The sequence below is a fragment of the Dinoponera quadriceps genome, unplaced genomic scaffold (genome assembly GCF_001313825.1).
Source record: "Dinoponera quadriceps isolate SergipeBrazil2010 unplaced genomic scaffold, ASM131382v1 scaffold566, whole genome shotgun sequence".
Classification (NCBI taxonomy): Eukaryota; Metazoa; Arthropoda; class Insecta; order Hymenoptera; family Formicidae; genus Dinoponera; species Dinoponera quadriceps.
In genome coordinates, this window is record NW_014555972.1 from 453408 (window position 1) to 476893 (window position 23486).

Sequence of the window (23486 nt, forward strand, 5' to 3'; positions counted from 1 at the left end):
ATTCATTTGTTCATAGAGTTTTAGAAAAGTACCGATAACTTTTAAAAATTTATACTTTAACTCTATAATGAACTCGGAGTGTATAACGTATGTAACGTAATAAATGAATATTACTCATATTCGTTTAGGGCATTGGTTATGAAGAATTTTCGAAGTGCAATATAAGCGATAGACCCTTAAAATCTTTAAAAGTATCTGCACAATTGTGAGATTCTATATTTATTCTATATTTATCGTTAATAAGTTATCAAGTATTATCAATAGATACGCAGACGAGAGTGGCAAAGGCGAGATCAAGCCTGTGTTTTAATTAGCAAATATTCATTATACGAACAGGTTTTAGAATACAAAAATGTCAAAATTCAAATATTTTCCAAATTTTACATAAAAATCTGATATTTAAAATGCAAAAATGAAAGAACATGGTTTAAAATACTACAAATCTAATAAAAAAGGAGAGGAGAACAAAATCGCGAAAAACAAAGAAATTTAACAATTGAACTTTACATATATTAAAGTTGCAACTTCGTTTTATTATTATTTTGGATTTTGTATTTTTTTAATTAAACAATTAGAAAATTCTTTTACTTATACTGAACAATATAAAAGAGATATGGAGTGTAGAATTAAATATTATTATAGAATTATTAAAGTAGAGAAGAATTTCTAAAGTAAAAAGAACAATAGGAAATTTATAATGTTCTGACGTTAAACATTTTAAATATTGTTATTTTTAACATTCTTTTTTAATTAAGACAAACATTGTACATTGTTAAGAGAAAAAATCTGTAAACGATTCTTTTAACTAAATTTAACTATTAAAAAATTTTATATTTTGAACAGTCATCTCCTAATTTATATTCAAAAGATATGAAAGCAAGTATAAAAGAGAAATGTACACGTTAATAATGTTGACTTAAATTAGAGTTTCTGTATTTGAAGTTCTTATTGAATTTCTCGAAAACGAAAACAACAAATGAGATGACTTAAAATTAGTTCCGAGTTAACAAGTTTTCAAGCTAAGTAAGTTTACAACATTGCGCTTATTACATGTGTGGAAATGTAAACGCTCATCCAATACTCTTACAATTCAGAAATAAGAAAATTGGACCAGCCTGATGGAAATATTATATTAAAAATTTGACTTTTTCTATATACGCCATTTTCAGTCAAATTCAACAATATACCCGGGGATCATGTATGAAATTTGCCCATATACTAACTATATACAATCATATATGTCAACGAAAAAATACTATTGTTTACAAATTATATACAAATATAATCTAAATGTGCTGGCTATTTGTGCTTCTGATAGCACATGGTACCGGCAAAATAAATACCGAAAAAAAAAAAACAACGAAAAACTTTATTTTTCTAACTACGTTTAGCCTTGGATGAATCCAAGTATGCGTATTTACGAAGTATTTATATATGATATTAAATCTTTCAAGAGAAATTTTAATGATAATACTATTTGATATTTAAAACTATAATTACAATTACCCAATATTTACTGAAGATTTCATGAAGAATACTCACCTATTTTACCGTTGGGACTGTACGGATCGTAACTACTAGTGCTCATGGGACTCGCGTATCCATTATTGCTGACTTGCTGTTGCTGATGTGCGAGTGGACTGGAGTGCGCTATGGGAGGTTGTTGTTGCTCCGACAATTGTTGTTGTGTGTAGACTACGTGTTGATTTTGCAGAGAATTTGACGGCGATCCGGGACTATTTGTCGCCAGCCAATCATCCGATCTAGTTGTTTTATTATTGTTGGCAATGGTGGCAAAAATGCCACTTCCGGTGCTGATCGATCCAGTGGATACTGTGGCTACCGTCGCCGGCGACGTTGATGTCCCTGCCAGATGATCCGGCCTCTCAACCTTGACCAGTGTCAAGGATGCGGCACTGGCAACGACAGATGCCATCGCATTAACGCCAGTGACGGTGGAACCACCGTTAGCGGTGTCCATATTCGAATCGCCATTAGTATCCATACTGGACGTTGTCGTTGTTATCGTCGTCGCTATTGTCGTAATTGATGGATCTACCGTTTCTCTTAGCCTGGTTGGGGCTGCCAGGACGACACCCTCTGTGATAACAACTTCCGATCTATCATTGTATCGTAAAGTTATGTTGCCACTTCCTGAACTGGCCACCGACAGCTACTTATCTAGCGTTTTTAGCCGCTTTCGTTTGTTCTTGTTTCCAACGCAGTGGCCACGTCTTCCTATTGTCGCATAGTTCTAGGTCTCTTCGGTTACTTTATCTTTTCGGCGCTTCTTATTGACGAGAAATGCTTCTCGATAAATACCTCGCAAAGCTTAATTCGCCCAGTTTCCCCGGAAGCTTAATGTTCCCAGTTAAAAATTTAAAGAGATACTAAAAGTTTGGATCAATATATTGATCAGTGAAAAATTCTCGAAACGAAAAATTAACAGTTTGAAATTATAACATTAAATTTATCAAATGATTTAATCAAATGATTTAAGATTGTGGTAAGGTAATCATAGTTTCCATCGTATCTTGACATGTATAAATGTTTGCTGCAACTTCATAGTTGAAATTGTTGCGTTGCTGCTTCGAAGTATCTGCAACACAAAAATGTTTTCATTTTATATCATCGTGCACATATTCCATAATTATAATTATAATTAGTTATAATTTACGAATTCCTAAATTCTAATTTTAATTAAATTCCTAAATTATAATTATAATTAAATTATAATTATAATTAAATTTCTAGAATATTTTTTTTTTAATAACAGATGTCATGGGATTATTCTTAAATACTTGATATAAACTTGAATTTTTGAAAACTTCGTTTTTTTCTAGATTCTGATAAATACAAATGAATACTGATAAACATAACTTTTATTACATGTAATATTTCTAATAGTTCCTGTATATTTTTATTACTCATATTATAGAATTTCTCCTATATATCCTCAAAAGAATATGNTATATCCTCAAAAGAATATGTAGCACAGAGCTAACTACTTGCTTAACTGCATAATTGTTCATTTTATAAAATAAATATAAGTAAAATTAATGACATACATATACACACGCGCGCGGACGTTCGTATATTATTAATATAGGAATATGAAAATCAATACAAGATGCTGCACTTAACAGTTATACAATCTAATATCGCGAGGATCACTTGATAAAATTAAATGATTTACAGTACTTTACAAAATATCCAGGGAAAATGATAATATATAATTATATAAAATTATATATAATTATATTTAATCATTTGTAATTTATATATAAATTTTGCCTCTATATAATTATATATGTCCACACGAAATAAAAATAAAAAATTGAATGAAAAGCAGGAGAAATATTTTGATTAAATTAAGTGTTCAGGGAAAAAAAGATCATATATGAAATTTGCCCATATATGACTATATATAANATTATCGATCTGGTCGTCCGTTTTTCATTCCTCCCCTCTTGTCTATCCTATCCGCAACAGGATTCAGTGCGGAGGAGGAGTCTAACCTTCAACGTTAACCCTGACCCACCCTATTGGTCGACATGATAATCTATTCCCTCTATTAAACACCAATATTTAATCACAATCTTTATATATTATTTAAATTGTGAACATTTGTTAACAATTTATCATTAATAGCAATATCAAAAATATGATTTCGTAAAAAAAATCGAAATTATCTACTTTCACTCTTCCTCCATGAGATTTTCAAAACACAATTATGACATATTTAAAAGATTCTTTTTTTATTTAGAAATTCACCATCTAAAAATCGTGTAATTTGATCTACTTGTTTACGAGATATTAATCTTAATATTTCGTTTGGTTCACTTTGTACGAAACTTTAGTTCATTTTGTACAAAACTTTAGTTATATTTTTAATAATTGACGCGATGTAGCAACATTATTGGTAAAGAAGATTTTTAATTTTTGCATAAAAATACTACTAAGTCCATTTAATACAATGTTAACAATGAAAATATGTTGTCAATTAAAATATGATAATCGAAGAAATGCACTGTGTTATATAGTTTTGTATCATAATCATAAAATCACAAATAACTATTTTTTATATTTTTTTAATCTGAACATTTTTAGTAATTTCTAAGGAAATAAGGATGAATCAAGGATAAAAAAGATAATCTAAAGATTGAGTATAAGTCAAAAGGAAAAGAAAAGGTGTAGAGAAAGAAGAAAGTAAATAACAGAAGATCGAAAAAAGGAACAAAACAGGAGAGAGAGAAAATACGACGATCACACAGGAGAGAGGGAAAGAAAAGAGAAAAACAAAAAGAGGAAATGTAGAAACAAGGACGACGAAGAGTAACGATAGTGTTATGCTATATTATGTTGTGTCGGGAAGGAAGGAAAAACACCGAAAAAAAATAGATAAAAAAGCAGTGTAAGGAATATGAAAAATGAGATGTAAATCAAATAGATATAATCAAGATAGCATATTGTGTCTCATTGAATGCCGTTTCAAGAATGGTGAATTATGTGGAGAATATTCGCAAACCATCTAGTTCGCTAGTTGCATTATCGATCTGGTCGTCCGTTTTTCATTCCTCCCCTCTTGTCTATCCTATCCGCAACAGGATTCAGTGCGGAGGAGGAGTCTAACCTTCAACGTTAACCCTGACCCACCCTATTGGTCGACATGATAATCTATTCCCTCTATTAAACACCAATATTTAATCACAATCTTTATATATTATTTAAATTGTGAACATTTGTTAACAATTTATCATTAATAGCAATATCACAATCAATATCACATGTAATTTATCGCAATCAATATCACATGTATCTAAGATACATAATCTAAGATATAAATCTACAAAACACAAGAATATTTAATTATAATCTTTATATGTCGCTTCTCAATTGTCATTGGTAACATTAATTAATACCACAAATCATTTAAAATGAAAATCAAGAATCGTAAACTAACAAAGCAAAATTTCTAAAATATTTAACCCTTAGCTGACACACGGGGTTAAAAGTACAACCAGAGTGTTTTTGAACGCAAATTTTTCATAGCTGCGCGCCAAATTTGGTCCTGTGGCGTCACCTAGTATTAGTCGAGGCTTGACCCAATATTGATAAATAAAATAATTATACACATTTTTTCTCGCTGGGGTCCAAAATACCGCCCATAGCACGTACGTTATTATTTTGACGTGTGTCAGCTAGGGGTTAAATTAATTCATACGTATCATAGAAAAAAAGCCATAAATATGTAAGTGGTAAATTCAAAACATGCAGTTCAATTTTTTCCGAAAAATTAAAATAAATATTTAATCGTAGAGATATTTAGTGAAGTAAATCTATTTTTAGTAAAAATTTTAATAAATACTTTTAGTAAATAAGTTTTAAGAACATAGAAGGATAAAAAAAGTATGTTACCCCCCATCTAATTTCAGTCGAATTTTTAACAGAGTTCGAAACTTTTACAAAAAATGTAATTTAAGAAAATTTGAGAATTACTAAAATACTTGATACTAAACATTATTTTATTTTCAGTTCAGATTAAAAAAATATAAAAAATAGTTATTTGTGATTTTATGATTATGATACAAAACTATATAACACAGTGCATTTCTTCGATTATCATATTTTAATTGACAGCATATTTTCATTGTTAAAATTGTATTAAATAGACTTAGTAGTACTTTTATGCAAAAGTTAAAAATCTTTTTTATTTTGTAAAGTATGTAACAATTTAAGAATTAATGAAATCAAAACATTTGGAATAAAAAATATACTTGTTATAAATTACCATTTTTTTTTAATACTTGGATGAAAAAGGACAAACACTTTAATATATCTATAAATCCATAGATCTTATAACATATTCCACGTATTCTACAGAAAATCAATTGTCTACCATTAAAATTGTAAGAGATATAAAAGGATATAATGAATGTTGGAGACATTTAGGTCAAAATGCTTGCCCCTGCTCCAGTGTTAGTATACTTATTGCAAATCCACTTCTCCATCTCGCCATATCCAAGTTCCAGAACGAGTCGAGTCAACGCGCGTCGTGCTGAGGCAACCCGAATCAAGCCGAACAAGACCGAATCAAGCCGGATCGAGCCGAACTGAGCCGAGCAAAGCTGAGCCGAGTCAGGTCGAGCCCAGCTGACGAATCAAACCATTTCTGTTTTCGGCCCTCGTCTATCGACGAGAGAGTTACTCTGAGTAGGAATTCTCACAAAATATCCTAGGATTATTATGCATCCTCTATACATTTATTCATACGTCTAAAGAAAGTTACAACAACGAACAAACACAATATTTCAGAAATATCCCGTATATCTATATCGATAGTCCTTTTCTCTCATACCCTTTCTTTGTATCTAGGCCATCGGATCGATCCTGCTGTGGCGGTACAGACTCCTTTACTACTGTTGTCGCTGTTGCCACCACCACCATCATCACTATTACCATTATCACTAACATCACTAACTGACTGCAGTCATCATCATTTCTACTAGTATTACGTTATCTTTCCTACCATTACTATCAGAACTTGTCATGAGACTAGTTAAGTACCTTGATTTAGTTACGAAGGTACAAAGTAAATGTATTCTCTTCTTTTACGCGAAACAGTCTTCCGAATTTTAAATCAAATGAAAATGAAAATGCCTCATTGTTATTTATAACATAAATAAAAAATTCTATAAAACATAAACGAGATTTAACACGCGCAACGATTCTGCTTACATTGAACTTTCCAAAAGAAAAACTTTACGTCTTATAAAAATTTGCTTTAAAGAGAGATTCAATTCTAGAATGTCAAACAATTTCTAAGGTTTAATAATTTACTTGTATGCACAAAAGTTTACGTTTTTTTCTATACAAAAGAAAATTGAAATTCCAATTACAAACATATACAATGCTTTTTTAAATAGATTATAAAAACGAACTGTATGAAAATAAGTTGGAAAATAACGCACAATGCTGAATATTTAAAAAACGAAATGACATAAATATGCTTTAAATAACAGCTAAATACACAATAATAAACGTTCTTTAGACAACAATAAAATGTGTATCAATAATCTCTTGAAATTTACATTAATTGTGTGTGTGTGTGTGTGTGTGTGTGTGTGTGTGTGTGTGTGTGTGTGTGTGTGTGTGTGTGTGTGTGTGTGTGTGTGTGTGTGTGTGTGTGTGTGTGTGTGTGTGTGTGTGTGTGTGTGTGTGTGTGTGTGTGTGTGTGTGTGTGTGTGTGTGTGTGTGTGTGTGTGTGTGTGTGTGTGTGTGTGTGTGTGTGTGTGTGTGTGTGTGTGTGTGTGTGTGTGTGTGTGTGTGTGTGTGTGTGTGTGTGTGTGTGTGTGTGTGTGTGTGTGTGTGTGTGTGTGTGTGTGTGTGTGTGTGTGTGTGTGTGTGTGTGTGTGTGTGTGTGTGTGTGTGTGTGTGTGTGTGTGTGTGTGTGTGTGTGTGTGTGTGTGTGTGTGTGTGTGTGTGTGTGTGTGTGTGTGTGTGTGTGTGTGTGTGTGTGTGTGTGTGTGTGTGTGTGTGTGTGTGTGTGTGTGTGTGTGTGTGTGTGTGTGTGTGTGTGTGTGTGTGTGTGTGTGTGTGTGTGTGTGTGTGTGTGTGTGTGTGTGTGTGTGTGTGTGTGTGTGTGTGTGTGTGTGTGTGTGTGTGTGTGTGTGTGTGTGTGTGTGTGTGTGTGTGTGTGTGTGTGTGTGTGTGTGTGTGTGTGTGTGTGTGTGTGTGTGTGTACACACGCGCGCATATGTGTAAAGAATAGATTGAGAGCAGGTAGGATGAAAAGGAGAAAATAAATGGAGTAGAGAGAAAGATAGGTGGCAAGATTGAAAATGATTTTGAATGAAAAAAACTAGATCACAATAAAATTAAATAAAATTGAAAAGTGAGAATGAATGGTGAAGAATTAAAAGAAAATGGCAGAGAATGAAACAGTTAGAAAAAAGTGACAGATAAGAATAGAAAAAGAGAAAGATATAGAATAGAAAATTATCAGAGGGATTGAAAGATAATGAGAAGCAGTATAAAAATAATTAAATATAATTTATTCTTTAAGGATAAGATATATGTATTAAGTAAATAGAATATTTTAGTAAATAGAGTATTGACAGGTGACAGAATAAAGGGTTGAAATATTAGGTAGGAAAAAGTGAGAACGGAGGAAAAATGTAAGACAAAGGTAAGCAAAGAAATGCGAAAAAAATAGTAATGATAGAGCAGAAAAATGTAAAGAGAGAAAAGAGAAGGTATTAATTGATTATATTTATACAATATAATTATATTTTTTTAAATGTTACATAACTATTTTTTGACTAGTTCCTTAAAATTCATAAATCGATATTATAAAGTAATATGCGATGTTTTTAAATGTAACTTTTACATATAAATGTTTATTAAAAAGTTGTGTGTGTGTGTGTGTGTGTGTGTGTGTGTGTGTGTGTGTGTGTGTGTGTGTGTGTGTGTGTAATGAATGAAATAAATAGATAAAGTAGATGTTTTTTTTTTTTGGATAATGCACATTTCTAATATATGATGTTTTTAAACATTTAATTTTCGAATACATAGATTTTTAGGAGTTACGTAAACGAAAATATTATCGTTATTAATAGCACACACCTCTGCGGTGTTTCTAGTAAGATAAAAAGGTACAAAATGAATGAGAAACATTTATAGATGCGACTTCATATTCAATTATTACGAATTACTTTCTTTTACCGAAACATAATACAATATTTACATCTTTTATTATGTAAGTATATTGTTGCGGTCATTATTCTGCTTATAATATATGACATTATTATAAGTTATATGGATTCATACAGTTACTGAGGAAATCGATGTCGAAACAGATTCGTCGCCGAAGCGAGGTCAATCGTGTTCTACTTGCAATGCGCATGCACTCTATGTACGAAAGTTCGACCGACGATGTAACCACCGCGGGTTAACGCCGATGTCGCCAGTATCAAAGGAAAATCTCTCTTTCTTCCCCCCCCTCCCCTTCCTCCTGCTCTCCTTCTTATTTATTACTTCGTTATTTTTCATTATTTCTCGCGTGTGACTTCTATATAACAATTTATTCTTTACATAAGTATATATTCATACGGGACATATACAAATTCATGTTTTTCATAGTTATTTCTTAGTAAAACAGAAGGCATTTTTAACCAATGAAAGAAAGAATCTTCTATAAATCGTCATAAATCTCTTATTTTTCGATTGAGTATTGTTTTCTTATTTATGTGCTATTTACATGCTCACCTATTTTTAGATTTCCTCTTTTATTGTATATATAATATTCTTTGTGTAAGATTGATTTTATACTAAAGAATAAAGCAAGTTGATAAATATTTCTGCCTGTTATAAGTTATATAAAATATAATGAGAGTTATCCCAGTAAGCAAAAGCCCAGGAAAAAATGATTATATATGAATTTTGTCTATATATGTCCATATATAATCATATATAATTATATATGCCGTACACCAAAAATATTGTTATGCGAATGTAATTAAAGTAAATGTTTATGTTTATGGCTGCCCACAATATAAACACTTAATTCAATCAAAATATTTCTTCCGTTTCTCATTCAATAGTATTTTTATTTCGTGTGGACCTATATAATTATATATATAGCCATACAGAAACAAAATTTATATATAAATTACATATGATTACATATAATTATATATAATTTTACATGATTTATATAATCCTTTCTTCCAAGGAAATTATTAATACAACGCTATTATAATGATATTTTATAACGTCACGTTCTCAAATATATAATTCGTAACGTTATATAAAACGTTATTGTTAACAATATTTGGCCTAAACATTAAAATTAAAAATTAAAAAATAATATTTCCACACTATGATTTTAATATTTAGAAATATTATATGATCAAGTGATAATTTTAAAACATTTATAAAATATTATGTAAACATTTATAAAATATTTATGAAATCCACATAAAATCAATGTTTCAAAAGATTGATTTAATGTTTCTTGTTTACTGGGATCGTTTTATTTTATTTATTTTGTTATCTAACTAGCATACAAAATATTTCCTTTCAATTTCCTAAAAAAGCAATAAAATTGTTTCTATGTATAGAAAAACAATGCTATCTTTTTTCTTTATAATAATATAACACCTTATATCGCATTAAAAGTTTCTAACTATATGTTAAATGTTTCACTACATATATATGCACGCATGCACACACGCGAATAAAACGGTCTATACACTTGCTTTAAAATATAGAAACCATACATTTAAGAGAATCGAGTAGTCGGAAAATATTGAGTGAAAATTATAGGGATCTGTGGATTCGTGGGTGCGCCACAGGTTTGATCCCGTAGGAATGTAGTCGGCCATGAATGAAACGATATATAGAGGACAATAAGACGAGGAAGAGTGACAAGGAGCCGTCTACATTTTGCTGCTCCCTGTTGAATCAGCTAGCTACGAGAAGCGAAAGTAAAAACTAGTGATCATAATTAGCCTTGAACCCATAGCAGAAGAATCGATGATCTCATATCCAAATGTATCCTGATCGAGAATGCTTAATTAGAAAGACTTCGTATAAATATTAAACATTATCATGATAATTTTATCGTTATTATTTGTTATATAAAAATGTGTGTGTGTGTGTGTGTGTGTGTGTGTGTGTGTGTAAACATATAGGGTGTTCCAATTCTCTCGACTTTTAATTTTACCGGGAGATTCCCTGAATAATTTAAAGTTAATTTTTTCTTAGCGGAAAGAAACATGGAAAGTCATTTTTGTCAACTTTACAATTTTCAACATATCTTTTTAGCCAAATCTCAAATTAAAATTCTGTTAAAGTTTGTTTGAGATAAATAGGAGAACATAATTTTGTTAAAAGAGCGGCTCGGGAGTGTGCAGGTAAAATGATTAAACTGAGAAAGGAATGGGTCAGGTCTTGTCATCATAGATTTCGCTTAAATTGAAATATATTGTAGTACCAAGCACCCACTAATTGACAGGCAAATGAAACGACGCACCTCTAAGATATTTGCAAGAAATTTGCATGCAATGTTTTTCGCACCATTTACGATCATTTATGAAAGCAAGTTTGCCAGATAACAAATAGTCTAACGGCTAAAGTATGTTAGATGTTGTGTATTTGGGTCTGACTTTACTTTATTCCAAATTTTCTTTTCTTTTTTACATTAATTTCTACAAATTATTAATTTCAATTATTAAGCAACACATAAATAACCTATAATAAATATGTAAAAAAATTATGATTTAATCCGTGCGTGCGTGCGTGCGTGCGTGCATGCGTGCGTGTGTACCAGGTGTAGAAGTATGAAACCGGAATTTTTTTGTAAAAATTACACGTCTGTTGTTTGAAAATGATAAAAAATATTTTATTCAAAAAAATGTCCATTGCTATTTATACATTTTTCCCACCTCTCCGGCAGTTTATGAATGCCAAGCCAAAAAAACATTTCTTTTTTTGAAGCGAACCAGCTATCGAGTATTTTCGTACATTTTCATACGAATTGAAGCGTTGTTCAGCGAGAGCGTGTCCCATTGATGCGAATAAAATGATAATCGGACGGAGCCAAGTCTGGAGAATAAGCCGCATGCGTTAGTATTTCCCAACTGAACGCCTCGATCGTTTCCCTGACCCGTTTTGCTGTGTGTGATGGGGCATTATCATGGAGCAAAATGACTTTGTGTTGCCCTTTTCCATATTCCGGTCGTTTTTCACGCAATGCTCGATTTAAATCGATCATTTGCTGTTGGTAGCGATCAGTGTTAACGGTTTCACCAGGTTTTAGCAGCTCATAATAGATTACACCCTTCTGATCCCACCAAACACAGAGCATTATCTTCTTTCCAAAGCAATTTGGTCTTGCAGTGGATGTCGATGGTTCGCCTGGATTCACCCATGATTTCTGACGCTTAGGATTCTCAAAATATATCCATTTTTCATCACCTGTCATGATGCAATGGACTTTCTTTTGTATCTGTTGAGCAGCATTTCACAAGTGGTTTTCCGATTTTCTTGCTGTCTTTCATTCAGTTCATGCGGAACCCATTTTCCCACTTTCTGAATCTTTCCCATGGCTTTCAAACGAATTGAGACAGCTTTCTGCGTCACATTCAATTTATCCGCGAGTTCTTGTTGAGTTTGAGTATCATCTTCATCCAATAAAGCTTACAATTCGTTGTCTGCGAACTTTTTCGGTGGTTTCCAACGCTCTTCGTTTCTCACGTCAAAATCACCACTTTTGAATTTTTTGAACCACTCAAAACACTGTGTTTTACCAAGAGCATGTTCACCGTAAGCTTCGACAAGCATTCGATGCGATTCTGCAGCAGTTTTCTTCAAATGATAACAAAAAACCAATGCTGTTCGCAAATCGTAGTTCGTTGGCACAAAACTCGACATGTCTAAGGTTATAGAAAAATATACCGGTGTATGGAACTTGGGTTGTTGTGTATTGAAAATCTTCGTCAGCTGTTAGAGGGAGATGATGGCGCTGCAGAAGCGGTCTTACGGTTCCTAAACTGATGGCTAGCACCATCTATAGGGAAATTCCGGTTTCATACTTCTACACCTGGTACGTATGTGCGTGTGTGTAATATTTCTTATTCGCATATTTCAACGTCTGCAACGTCTGCAATTTTATACCAAGAATTTCATTTTTATATGTGCTTTATTTTAATTACTAATTGGAATTTTCCTCGGATTGATTTTCAGGAAGTGTACATGCTTCAGGATGATAGCCGTCAAAGAAACATTTAAAACGCAAATTATATTTAAGGCATATATAAAAATATAAATTATCCTCAAGACTATATTAGTCTCGATAAATTATACTCGATGGTAATAAATATATTTATGTAAGGGAAAATTAGTTAGCAATTAATATCTTTCTTCTCCATCAAACTCGTAATCTTATATTGTATGAACAATCAATTAATTTTGACTATTCCAAAATTGACTTATTTTTCCAACCCCTCCGATCTCAAAACAGTCGAAGAAATATTATTTTATTGAAAAAAAATAAAAAAAAGGGACTTGGAAGAGAATGGCAATGCTAGGGATCGAACCGCAGACCTGCAACTTCGCTCATCCTACCACTCTGCCACGCGTTGTTTCCGGATTCACTTTTGTTACACTGACATACGTGTATCGCTGAAATCTTTTGTTGTTAATAACTTTTAAGTGGTTGACTATCTACACTCATATTGTACATTTGTACTTGAGACTCTCTGTTTTACTACAACTATTAAAATTTGATTCAGATCTGCGTGACCCAGTTCATGAGGTCTTTTTATTAATACTGGGGAGGCCTCACAGCCCGCAAGCCGCTGGGAAACTCTAATGTTTTGCCGAATAGCGAGCAATTAAAGTAGCGCGTGGACAAAAATGTTCTCCTGGTTGCCATTCGACGTGTACCAAAAAGACGTGTAAATTGCAACTTGCCATTTTTTTTATCCTATCACTTCTTTTTGACTTTCTGAGGAATATTCAAGCTTTATTTTATTTGTGTTTTATCTTTTTTATTATGTTTCTATCTTTTAGTAGTTGTTACAACTGACTACAGCTATTCATGGAAAATGTGTTCAATTATTATTACAGATTATATGTTTATATATCTTTCTGTATAATATTTTTTGTAATAATTCTGTAAAAAAGGTAATATTTACTATCAGAAATAATTTTTTATCTCCCGAGAGCGTTTTCCCAATCTTTTAAATTGACAGTTTTCATCCTCGTAAATAATTATAATATTTAATAAAATATGAGATCAGCTTACTTCTATTTTTTTCTTTTACGTCCATGTCTGTATTAGAAAAAGGGATTTTTTCTAATTAATTTATTTTTTGTTATATATTTTTTAATAAGATGGTCATTTTTATCCGTCTTCGTTTAGAAACCATTAAGAATAAAATACTTAGCAATTCACTGTTGACAAAGCAGCTATGTCTTCAAGTAGAAAAGTAAAGGTCTTCAAGTAGAAAAGTAAAGGAAGTTCCGATAATTTTTAGAAATTTTATCGAGTAGTCGAAGAGAAGAAAAATCAAGGAAGACAAAAATCTGGTTGTCACTCCAAAAGTAATGAAAATATATTACCATTCGGAGGGTTAAGATGCTGAAATATAATGACTCACAATGTACATTTAAATAATATTATATACAAAATCATTGAATCTAAGATTGTTACCTTGTTAAACATTGTTAACCTTGTACATATGCGTGTGTAGTACGTGTGTATGTGCGCGTATGCACGCGCGTCCGCGCGCATATGTGTATATATGTATGTATACATCCCATCAATACAGTTAATTCGTAACTAATAATTCGTAACTAATAATCCGTAACTAATAATCCGTAACTAATAATCCGTAACTAATAAGCCGTAACGCACCTGATTTTTTGAGGAATAAAACAATTCCTGTTTATAGCTGAGATTCTCGAATGTTATTGAAACTATTTCTAAATCCAAAAATAAGTGGTAAAGACAAATTATTGAAAACGTCAATGTCGCAGACAAAAACGAAACGGAAAAACATTCGTTTGTTCATGTATCTGTGGGCCAATTTGACCTTCACGCGTCCATTTAGGAGTTAATTTCTATATATGGATCGTAAAAACTTTGTATAATGCGATTTAACAGACTTAATATTATGAATTTAGATAGAATTAATGATTATATTCTCATATTATATATAATAATATTTGCACATACTAATAAAAATATAAGATTAAAAGCTTGTAATTTTATCAATTTTTAAATTTTATTTCTCAAAATGTTAATTATGCTAGGGAAGAAAATTGAGACTGTTTCGCGCAAAGCACTGAAATCGAAACGATATAGAATGTGTATGCTGTCGACGATATAGCTTCGAGGATATTGATTTCAAGGTATAAATAGTTCGTGGTATCAATTATTCAAAATGCTCTCAACCTCGTCACAGACTGATAGTGCTCATGATACTTAATACATAAATATTACAAATTAGCCTAAATATATGAGATAAATACATTCAGCACAACATAAAGTTTTAATAAAGTTTTAAGTTTAGAATTAAAAATTTATCGATTTAAATAATGCTAACACAATTATAATTTGAAAATATAAGAATTTGCTTACAAAAATATATCAGAAAAATAGTTTTATATTTCTAAGTAAAAATATTAAGTATAACGTCCATCTTACAAGAACGAATAATGATACATTTATAAAATTATAAAAATTCACTGAAGTTATTAATAACTAATAATATAAAAATAAAAATAAGTATAAATACGAAAGACGTGGATTTTTAAAATAAATTATATTTTAATAAAGATTTTTTTATTGATTTACTAGTTTCTAAATAATGCTTAGAAATAAATTTCAGAAGTAAAATAAAAACGATTGATGCATCAAGCCAATAACAATATCACTAAAGTTTTATTTATAGGTATACTTTTTATTCGATTCTGCTAGTGGCTGTAGCAATTTTTCGTTAATATTTTTATTACTCAAATAAGAAAAAAAATTAATTAGCACCAATAAAGATGCATTTAAAGAAAAGTATAATCGTACTTAACAATTATGCACATATAATTCACATGTAATAATAGGAAAGAAAAAATATCGAGAACTGGAGTTTGCTGGGCCGGAAATTAAACATTAAAATACTTCCGCTTGCCAGGTTATTGTTCTTACTACAGAGTTACCTAGACTGCCGCTTCGATACACTCTCTTTTGTCGTTTTATTAAATGTTATTAATATTTTTGTCAAGATATAAATATAGATATAAATATATATAAATATATAATCGTGCGTGCGTGCGTACGTGTCGCGTGCGCGCGTGTGTGTGTGTATATATATATATATATATATATGTATGGAGAGGGAGAGGGGGGAGGGGGGAGCGCATGTGTACAGGTATATATGTATGTGTGTGTGAAAGAGAGAGAGGGAGAGAGAGAGAAGGTGGTACTATGACCCTTGTAAGTATTATGACTCCTTTTAGTATATTCACTATTAGATGGCGAAATTTAGTGATAACGTATAGAATCATTTACCCAGATAGAAATGCATGATCACGCTTTATCACAATGTGATGTCATATTGTAACTTCAACTTAATATTTTTTAAAGATCATTATGTGATTAACATTACATCAGCACAAGATAAGAACACAAATGTGTGCACGTTCTTGATTATGATTGTTATTAGATGAGATATTTTTCTGACATCATGATATGAACGACATCTAAGCAGCATATGAGCAAGCATTTGTATCTATCCTTGTCCTCACGTTTTGACTATTGAGATTACAAAATAAGGTCAGATTGAATATATTTTGCTATAAGGTATTTAATAGCCCGCGTCATTATATAGTGACGCTAATATACCAATATATAATAACTAGCATCTGATACAACGCATTTCCGAACGTTTTTAAGATATATTTTTAGCATTTAATTATATATACTTCCTCAATTATACATTCCTCTTAAACTTCAGCGTATTATCACACGAATATATGTATATTTGAATATTTTATTCGTTATTTAACATTTCATTTGATTGTACACATTTCGAATGCAAAGTTAAGCGATAACATGGCATTTTGCTAATATAACTGATGTTCTCTTTGGCCTTTTATGTTGTAACAATTACGTTATCGTGACAGGTTACAGTGAAACGAATAGAATTTTTAAAGACGATTGTCGACATGTTTGAAAACGAAGAATTTAATAAAAAGCAGATTATTTTCACTGATGAAGCTCATTTTTTGTTAACTGAATGTGTGAACAAACAAAATTATATGTTCTAGGGTAAGCGAAAATACCGACATGTCGGACGCTATCTTTTTTCAGCCTCAGATCTGCTTGAGCGGCCATTTCCGTGAAAGGGGTTTATCTGCAATCCTTCAAAGTTCAAGACCGTTACCGGGGAAACTTACAAAGAGCTATTGGAGAGTACATTTTTTCCTCATGCAAAAAAACGAGGATTGGTGAAGAATTCTCATTTTATGTAAGATGAAGCAACCTCACACTGTTCAAATAAAGTGTTTGAGATTTATAAAATGTACAACAATAGAGTGATTAATTTAGAATAACCAAAATTGCATTTGCAAATGGAGGTCTAAAAAACCCCATAGGAAAAAAATCAGGAACCTTAAATCTAGTGAGAGAATTAAAGTCAGTCCCGCGCGAGATAAGTCTTATTGTCAACATTTTTGCGCAATAATCTGAAAGTTTTAATTGCTGGTATACGGCGATTTTATATGGTTGGAAGTGCAAGTCTTCCTGAAGGATGCGAGGAAGGCTGTTTCGACTGAGGTGCAACACCTGAGCGTGTTTTCGCAGAGAACGCTTAGAGCTATGTTGATGCATAAACGCGTTCAATGTTTTCCGGCGTTTTTGCAGTCTTCGGCCGACCAGAGCGTTTGTTACTTATACAGACTGTTTTCCGAAAATTTTGAACCTATCCCTTTATCGTGTTCCGGCTTGATATCAGAGTTGCCATTTTTTATACACTTGCAGCATACTGCAGCACGTGAGGGGATACGCACACACGAGCGAGCGGCTGTGTATGTGTGCCCTCGGCACTTCGGCTAGCTTCGACCAGTGGAAGAGGACAAACATACAATCTGTTGCTGTCTCTTTCTTTCCCGAGCTATAGATATAACTAACGTCGACGGCATTACGCCGTGACAATCATACTAGGCTTGTTTATTATATTATATTTACACTGGATCAGTAGGAGCTACAAACATTAAATATTATTGTGCAATAAGAACAAAAATAATTTTTTCAAAGAAAACTTCAAATATTAAAGAGGATTTGCATTGATTTGCATTCATTTCATATTGTTGAACATCTTTACAGCACATTTTTAACATTGTGCTTAAGCAAGGGACTAAAACATTTAAATTAATAGTGTTATTTAATAACTCATAAAAAACACAACTTCTATCTTATAATTAATATCTAGTTTGAATGCAACTTATCTCTTATGAGAAAGTAGTACTAGCAATCAGTATTGAACTGCTGCTTTTTCGTAAGATTTACTCTTTACAAAGGAACTCTACGAACCTAAACTTTTCGATTTGGATCAACTTTTGCAGATATGTGGATTGTATTATATTTGTATTTATTGTATTATATTGTATTTTACAATAATTGTATATCGACGAGCATTTATCACATTATATAACGGTGCAGTATATTTTAAACACGGTGTCTCGCGATTCTTCCCACCTTGGAATGTGTTCTCTTATTCACTGTTATCATCTACACTTGATGTCCAGTCGTCCTCGAGAAATATTTCTCTAGATGCAATGGTGACGACAGTAGTAATGACGATAGGTTACACTGGTGATTGTGGCGATGATGGTGGCGATGGTGGTGGTAGTGGTAGTGGTGGTGATGGTGGTGGTAGTGGTGTTGCTGGCAACAATAATGGTGGTAACAGTGGTCGTGATGGTAGTGGTGGTGGTGGTACCATCAACGAGACGAATATGATGTTTTTGTTTCGGTCAGTAGTGCCAAGAGAAAGCATCGAGTTTACGTACAGAATACGTGTTTATTACGGCCGTTAGTAAAAACATGCGCTGCTGCAGAGTTATTGTACATACCATGGCGTGAAAGTACAGAACAAATGTGTAAATAGATATGAATATCAAGTATGAGGATAATTTTGATGAATCAAGATACTATCATAATTACCTTAAGTGTTAAATTTTTTTATATGCCAAGAAAATCTATGAATTAATATTTATTTTGATTTAATCATATAGTAGAATAGCGCTTGAATCCCGAATCTCTGTGTAACTTAATATTTACAGTATTATGAATTATAAATTCAAATGAATCTACATAGGAAAGATACATGTTAACAGACAAATTTTAGATCGACACTCTGTACAACGTATAATGTTTTCCAACTTAATTGCAATATGATGAATCGATAATTGAATCACAATCATAATTATGAGTATTGAGCTTATAGCGAGTATACGGTCACTCGCTTCGTTTTCGCGATGAGTCAATATGTGTATATAAGTGAGATAAAGAGATATGTTGCAAAGAAAATGACGTCATGCCGAATCAGTTCTTCTGTCGACAATCGATGTGATATGTACATAGTGCAGCGACTAATGCACGAATATGTTTACGTTAAACACAAGTATCGAATTTTAATTAAATTCATTTTTGCAAATGTAATTTATCAGATTACAATATTGTTATATAAAATTCTGCACACTTTCGACTCTTCCAACCTGACTTTCTATGTCATGGATAATTATGAATCCTGAATTTAGAATTTTTACACACACACGCACACACGCACACACACATACAAAATTTATATAATAATTTTTTTTTAATAATTCCTTGTTTTAATGATTACATATTTTTATTATTGTTCATTATAGAAAATAACATTATTTTATAAAGTTTAACATCATTTAATAAAGTTATATTGTCGGGCTATCTTTATATAATTAAAAAGAATATTGAATGCATTTTCTATCAGAAGAAACACGTACTGCATATAGAATGTTTGTTAAATATTATCCAATATTTTAGGACTTGATTTTTGAGGTCACTTTATAAAGAAAAGTTTATACGAACAGATATCAAAAGCTTTGTTTCAGAGATACAAGATGTTAAGAAAATTTTGTACAATTATCTTTCTTTCTTAATAACTTCTAAAGAATGATTTAGGATGGTTCTTTTTCAATCTCTAATTAATAAATAAGCAAAATATAATTTTAATTTTTTTACCTATAGTTGTTTACCTATAGTTGCTTTGTAAAATGTCAATGGTGTAGGAACGGGATTTAAGTAGTAAATTGTTGTAATATATTGCCCCGAACCTGTATGCCAATGGAGATTTAAATTTTTTTGCGATTTTTATTATATTTCATCAGTTATCTACAAAAAAAATACTATTGACACATTTTAATAAGTTATTAGTTTAGAAATTTGCGAGGTAATAAGAAGAAAATAATAATTAGTATTACAAATAAAATAATAAAAGGTATCTTGTTTCAGAGCTACCTCTGAAACGAGATACCTCTGAAACGAGATACCTTTAACGTTATATGTTCATATGTTGTATATATTTTTTTCATAAAATGACACTAAAAATTAACTTAATACTAGAATATTGGACATTTACGAAACATAGCGTATATACATAGGATATAATTACTAAAAAATTATATAAATATTAATAATTTTGCGCTTTGAAGAACAATTTCATTTTGTACTGTATTTTCACTATCATATTTTCACTATTGCGCATCATTGTATATATAAAGAAGAAACTTTGGCGGAGGAAAATTATATACACTCGCTTTAACTTTATTCTTTCAAATAATTTGTTAAATTACATATTGACGTTAGCGGATTGGTTTCATTTATACTGAATATTGTATATTAATTATATACTTAAAAATTTCTTAAGGTTATCGGTAATACACAAGTCTCTAAATGATTTATTTCAAATGGTTGATCTTGCTGTTCCTTCTTAAGTTCCGAAATAAATTACTTGTCCACGCGGTCAGATGCGCCTGAATATCCGATATTCCGGAAGTTAGAAATATCTTTAACAAATTTGTTGATTACAAGTATTTACTATCAAATTATTTATCAGGACACGAACTTTAAAAATATAACAATGTTGCTTTTTCCTAAGTGTCGAAAACTAACAATTTGTCCGCTCAGGCGTGCCATTGCGCACGCATAACCGCATTGAGAAAACCATTTAGTTGAATCAACTAAATTCTTATTTGACTATGGACAAACAAAATTTCTTGGTTGTAATAACCAAAGTTTAGTTGTCTAAACCGAAGGTTTAGTTCTCTGAAGTTTCAGAGGTCTCAAAGAATTAAACCTTGGCTTTTATAACAAAAAATTTGTTTGCCCATAGTTAAACAAAAATTTAGCTGATTCAATTAAATGGATTTTTCAGTGTACGCTATTTACGGCGTGTATAATTTTTTTCATCACTTAGGAAAAAATAACAAAATCAGACGTTGTTATAATCTTAAAGTACATATTCTGGCGAATAATTTGATAGTAAATATTTGCGAACAATAAATTTCTTAAGAGCATTTCTAACGTTCGGAGTATCGGACTTAGACGCGTCTGACTGTGGACAAAGTAATTTATTTCGGAACTAAAAAAAGAGCAACAAAATAAGACATTGTTATATTTGTAATGTACCTGCTCTGACGAATAATTTAGCAAATACTACATCAATTTTTTCTGGTTTCTTTGGGATTTCAAGCACGCTGAGAGTCTTTATGCTATTATTTCAATTTATTTTGCGAGCAACAAAATAATTATTTCCTCATTAACTACTGCGAATTTTGCAAAATTCTACATGACTTTTCTGCTCAGTTATATCCGTTCTACCTGTACGCCACAAAAACCAAGAACGGTTTACCGAGGACACTCTATATGTGCTCCTATATACAGGGTGTTTGAAAAAATGTATTTAGCATTTATATAGTAGATAGGATATATCATATTGAGTAAAGAAGTTTTAATAAATATAGATCGAAAACTCGACCTATTTTTATTTATATTAATATCATGACTGACTTATTGGTTTCTATGTATCACGTGCGACGCGAAAAGAGAGGATAATCTTTCCAAATTTTTACCTCGATATTTACAGGTGTTCCATATTCTCCTTCTATTTATATGCACGCTTGGCATCTTTTTCTTACAGAATCATAAACTGTATAATGAAAAGTGAACGATTGCTGGTGTAATTTTTCTAAAGTGTGTGTAGAAATTGAATGAGGACATTCAGGACGCGATTTGTGATTTACGGAGGTAAATCTACACGTTGCATGCAACATATAAAAGCCAATAAGTCAGTCATGATATTAATATATAAAATTATTTATATCTCAGAAACGATTTAGTTTTCGACTTATGTTTGCTGAGATTCTTTTACTCACCATGACGTACACCATATGAATACTGATTGCTTTTTTTAATACTCTGTATATAGTATATATTCACGTACACGTATACGGATATATATATGCTTAAGATATCCTATCATTATCATTACCTATTTATATAGAAGATTAACAAAAAAAACTGTCGGAAATGTTCCTCATTGATTTTGATGAGTTGCATATATTGTAGAACAGCAATAAATAAAAAATCCATCATTTTATATGCTTATCTATATTTATCTATATTACTGCTTATTTTTAAAAATTCAAATAAAAAAAATAATTATTGTAAAATATAACAAATAAAAGTCAAATATGTTTCTGGAGATATTGAAATGATTTGATTTCATAATGTTACCTGAATTAACTGTTCTCAAAATATTCAGGATTTAAATTTGTTACTTGTACCTTCACGTAAAGAAATGATTGTAGAATTTCATTCAGATTCTAATAAAATAGTAAAATTCTAAACACCGTGGAACACCCATGGAGCACCCGTTATATATGATCATTTTATCAACATCATTTTCAATCATTATTAACAAAAAATTACAAAGCATTTTAAATATTATTTTTTTGAATTTTTTGAAACACTTATTGTGAAAAATATTGCAATGTATGTTTTTTTTGCTATTTAACTCTATATTCTTTGGTCTGTTTCTATTTAAAAAATCATTAAAATGCGTTTAATATTTTATTAAAAAATGAGCATATTTTAGGCATTTTAAGTACCATATATTACCTATTAAAAGAAACCATTAATTTTTTAATTATACTTTTTGCTGAAATTACAGAAAGCGATTTAAAAATTATGGCGACCATTACGATGAGCACACTGAATATACTATTACAAAATTTAATTACATTTTAGCTTAGCATACATTTTAGTTTAGCGTTTGACATTGAATGTCTTCCTAAGGAATTAATTAATTTTTTAAATATTTTTATTACGAGCTCGTTTGCATATTTCAGCAAGAATATATTAAATATGTTCATAGATTTTTGTTGGTCTCGATGAACAAACAATTCAAAATTCAATAACGATATATGCAGTTATATAAATAAAATCGTAAGACAAGAAGTCGACAGATGTTTTTATATATTTTTTTATATAAATGTATTATATTTNTATTTATTATTATAAATTCGTGATAATAGTTATGATAATTATAAAAGTATAGTAACATAGTCTTGCATTTTATGGCATACTTCTTCAGACGATTAAAAAAATGTAAAACATAAAAGCAATTGTCCCAAATCTGCATTATTATAATTGTTAACATTTAAACATATTAAAAACTACGTAAAACTGACTTCAAAACTATACTATTATATTTTCTCATTTATGGTGTTATCGAAGCTGTATAAATAGAAATTAATAAATATTATTCAAATATATTCTAGATTTCCACATAACATAGATAGCATATATTAATTCGTACTTAGGAATTTACAAATAAAATGTCTTAAACTGAAGTTTACAACAAATATTTTAGCTTGTA

General features: G+C 30.9%; 1 protein-coding gene across 11 annotated transcripts in view; it reads right to left on the reverse strand.

The window, feature by feature from the left end:
* The window catches only part of LOC106746303 (ecdysone receptor), an 82767-nt gene that overhangs the window by 57046 nt on the left and 2235 nt on the right, over positions 1 to 23486 (reverse strand). For all 11 annotated transcript variants that reach the window (XM_014622771.1, XM_014622772.1, XM_014622770.1 and 8 more), the window contains one exon: positions 1543 to 2599. In XM_014622771.1, the coding sequence (XP_014478257.1) occupies positions 1543 to 2005 (463 nt within the window). In that variant the 5' untranslated portion in view covers positions 2006 to 2599. The remainder of the gene's footprint in view (positions 1 to 1542; positions 2600 to 23486) is intronic.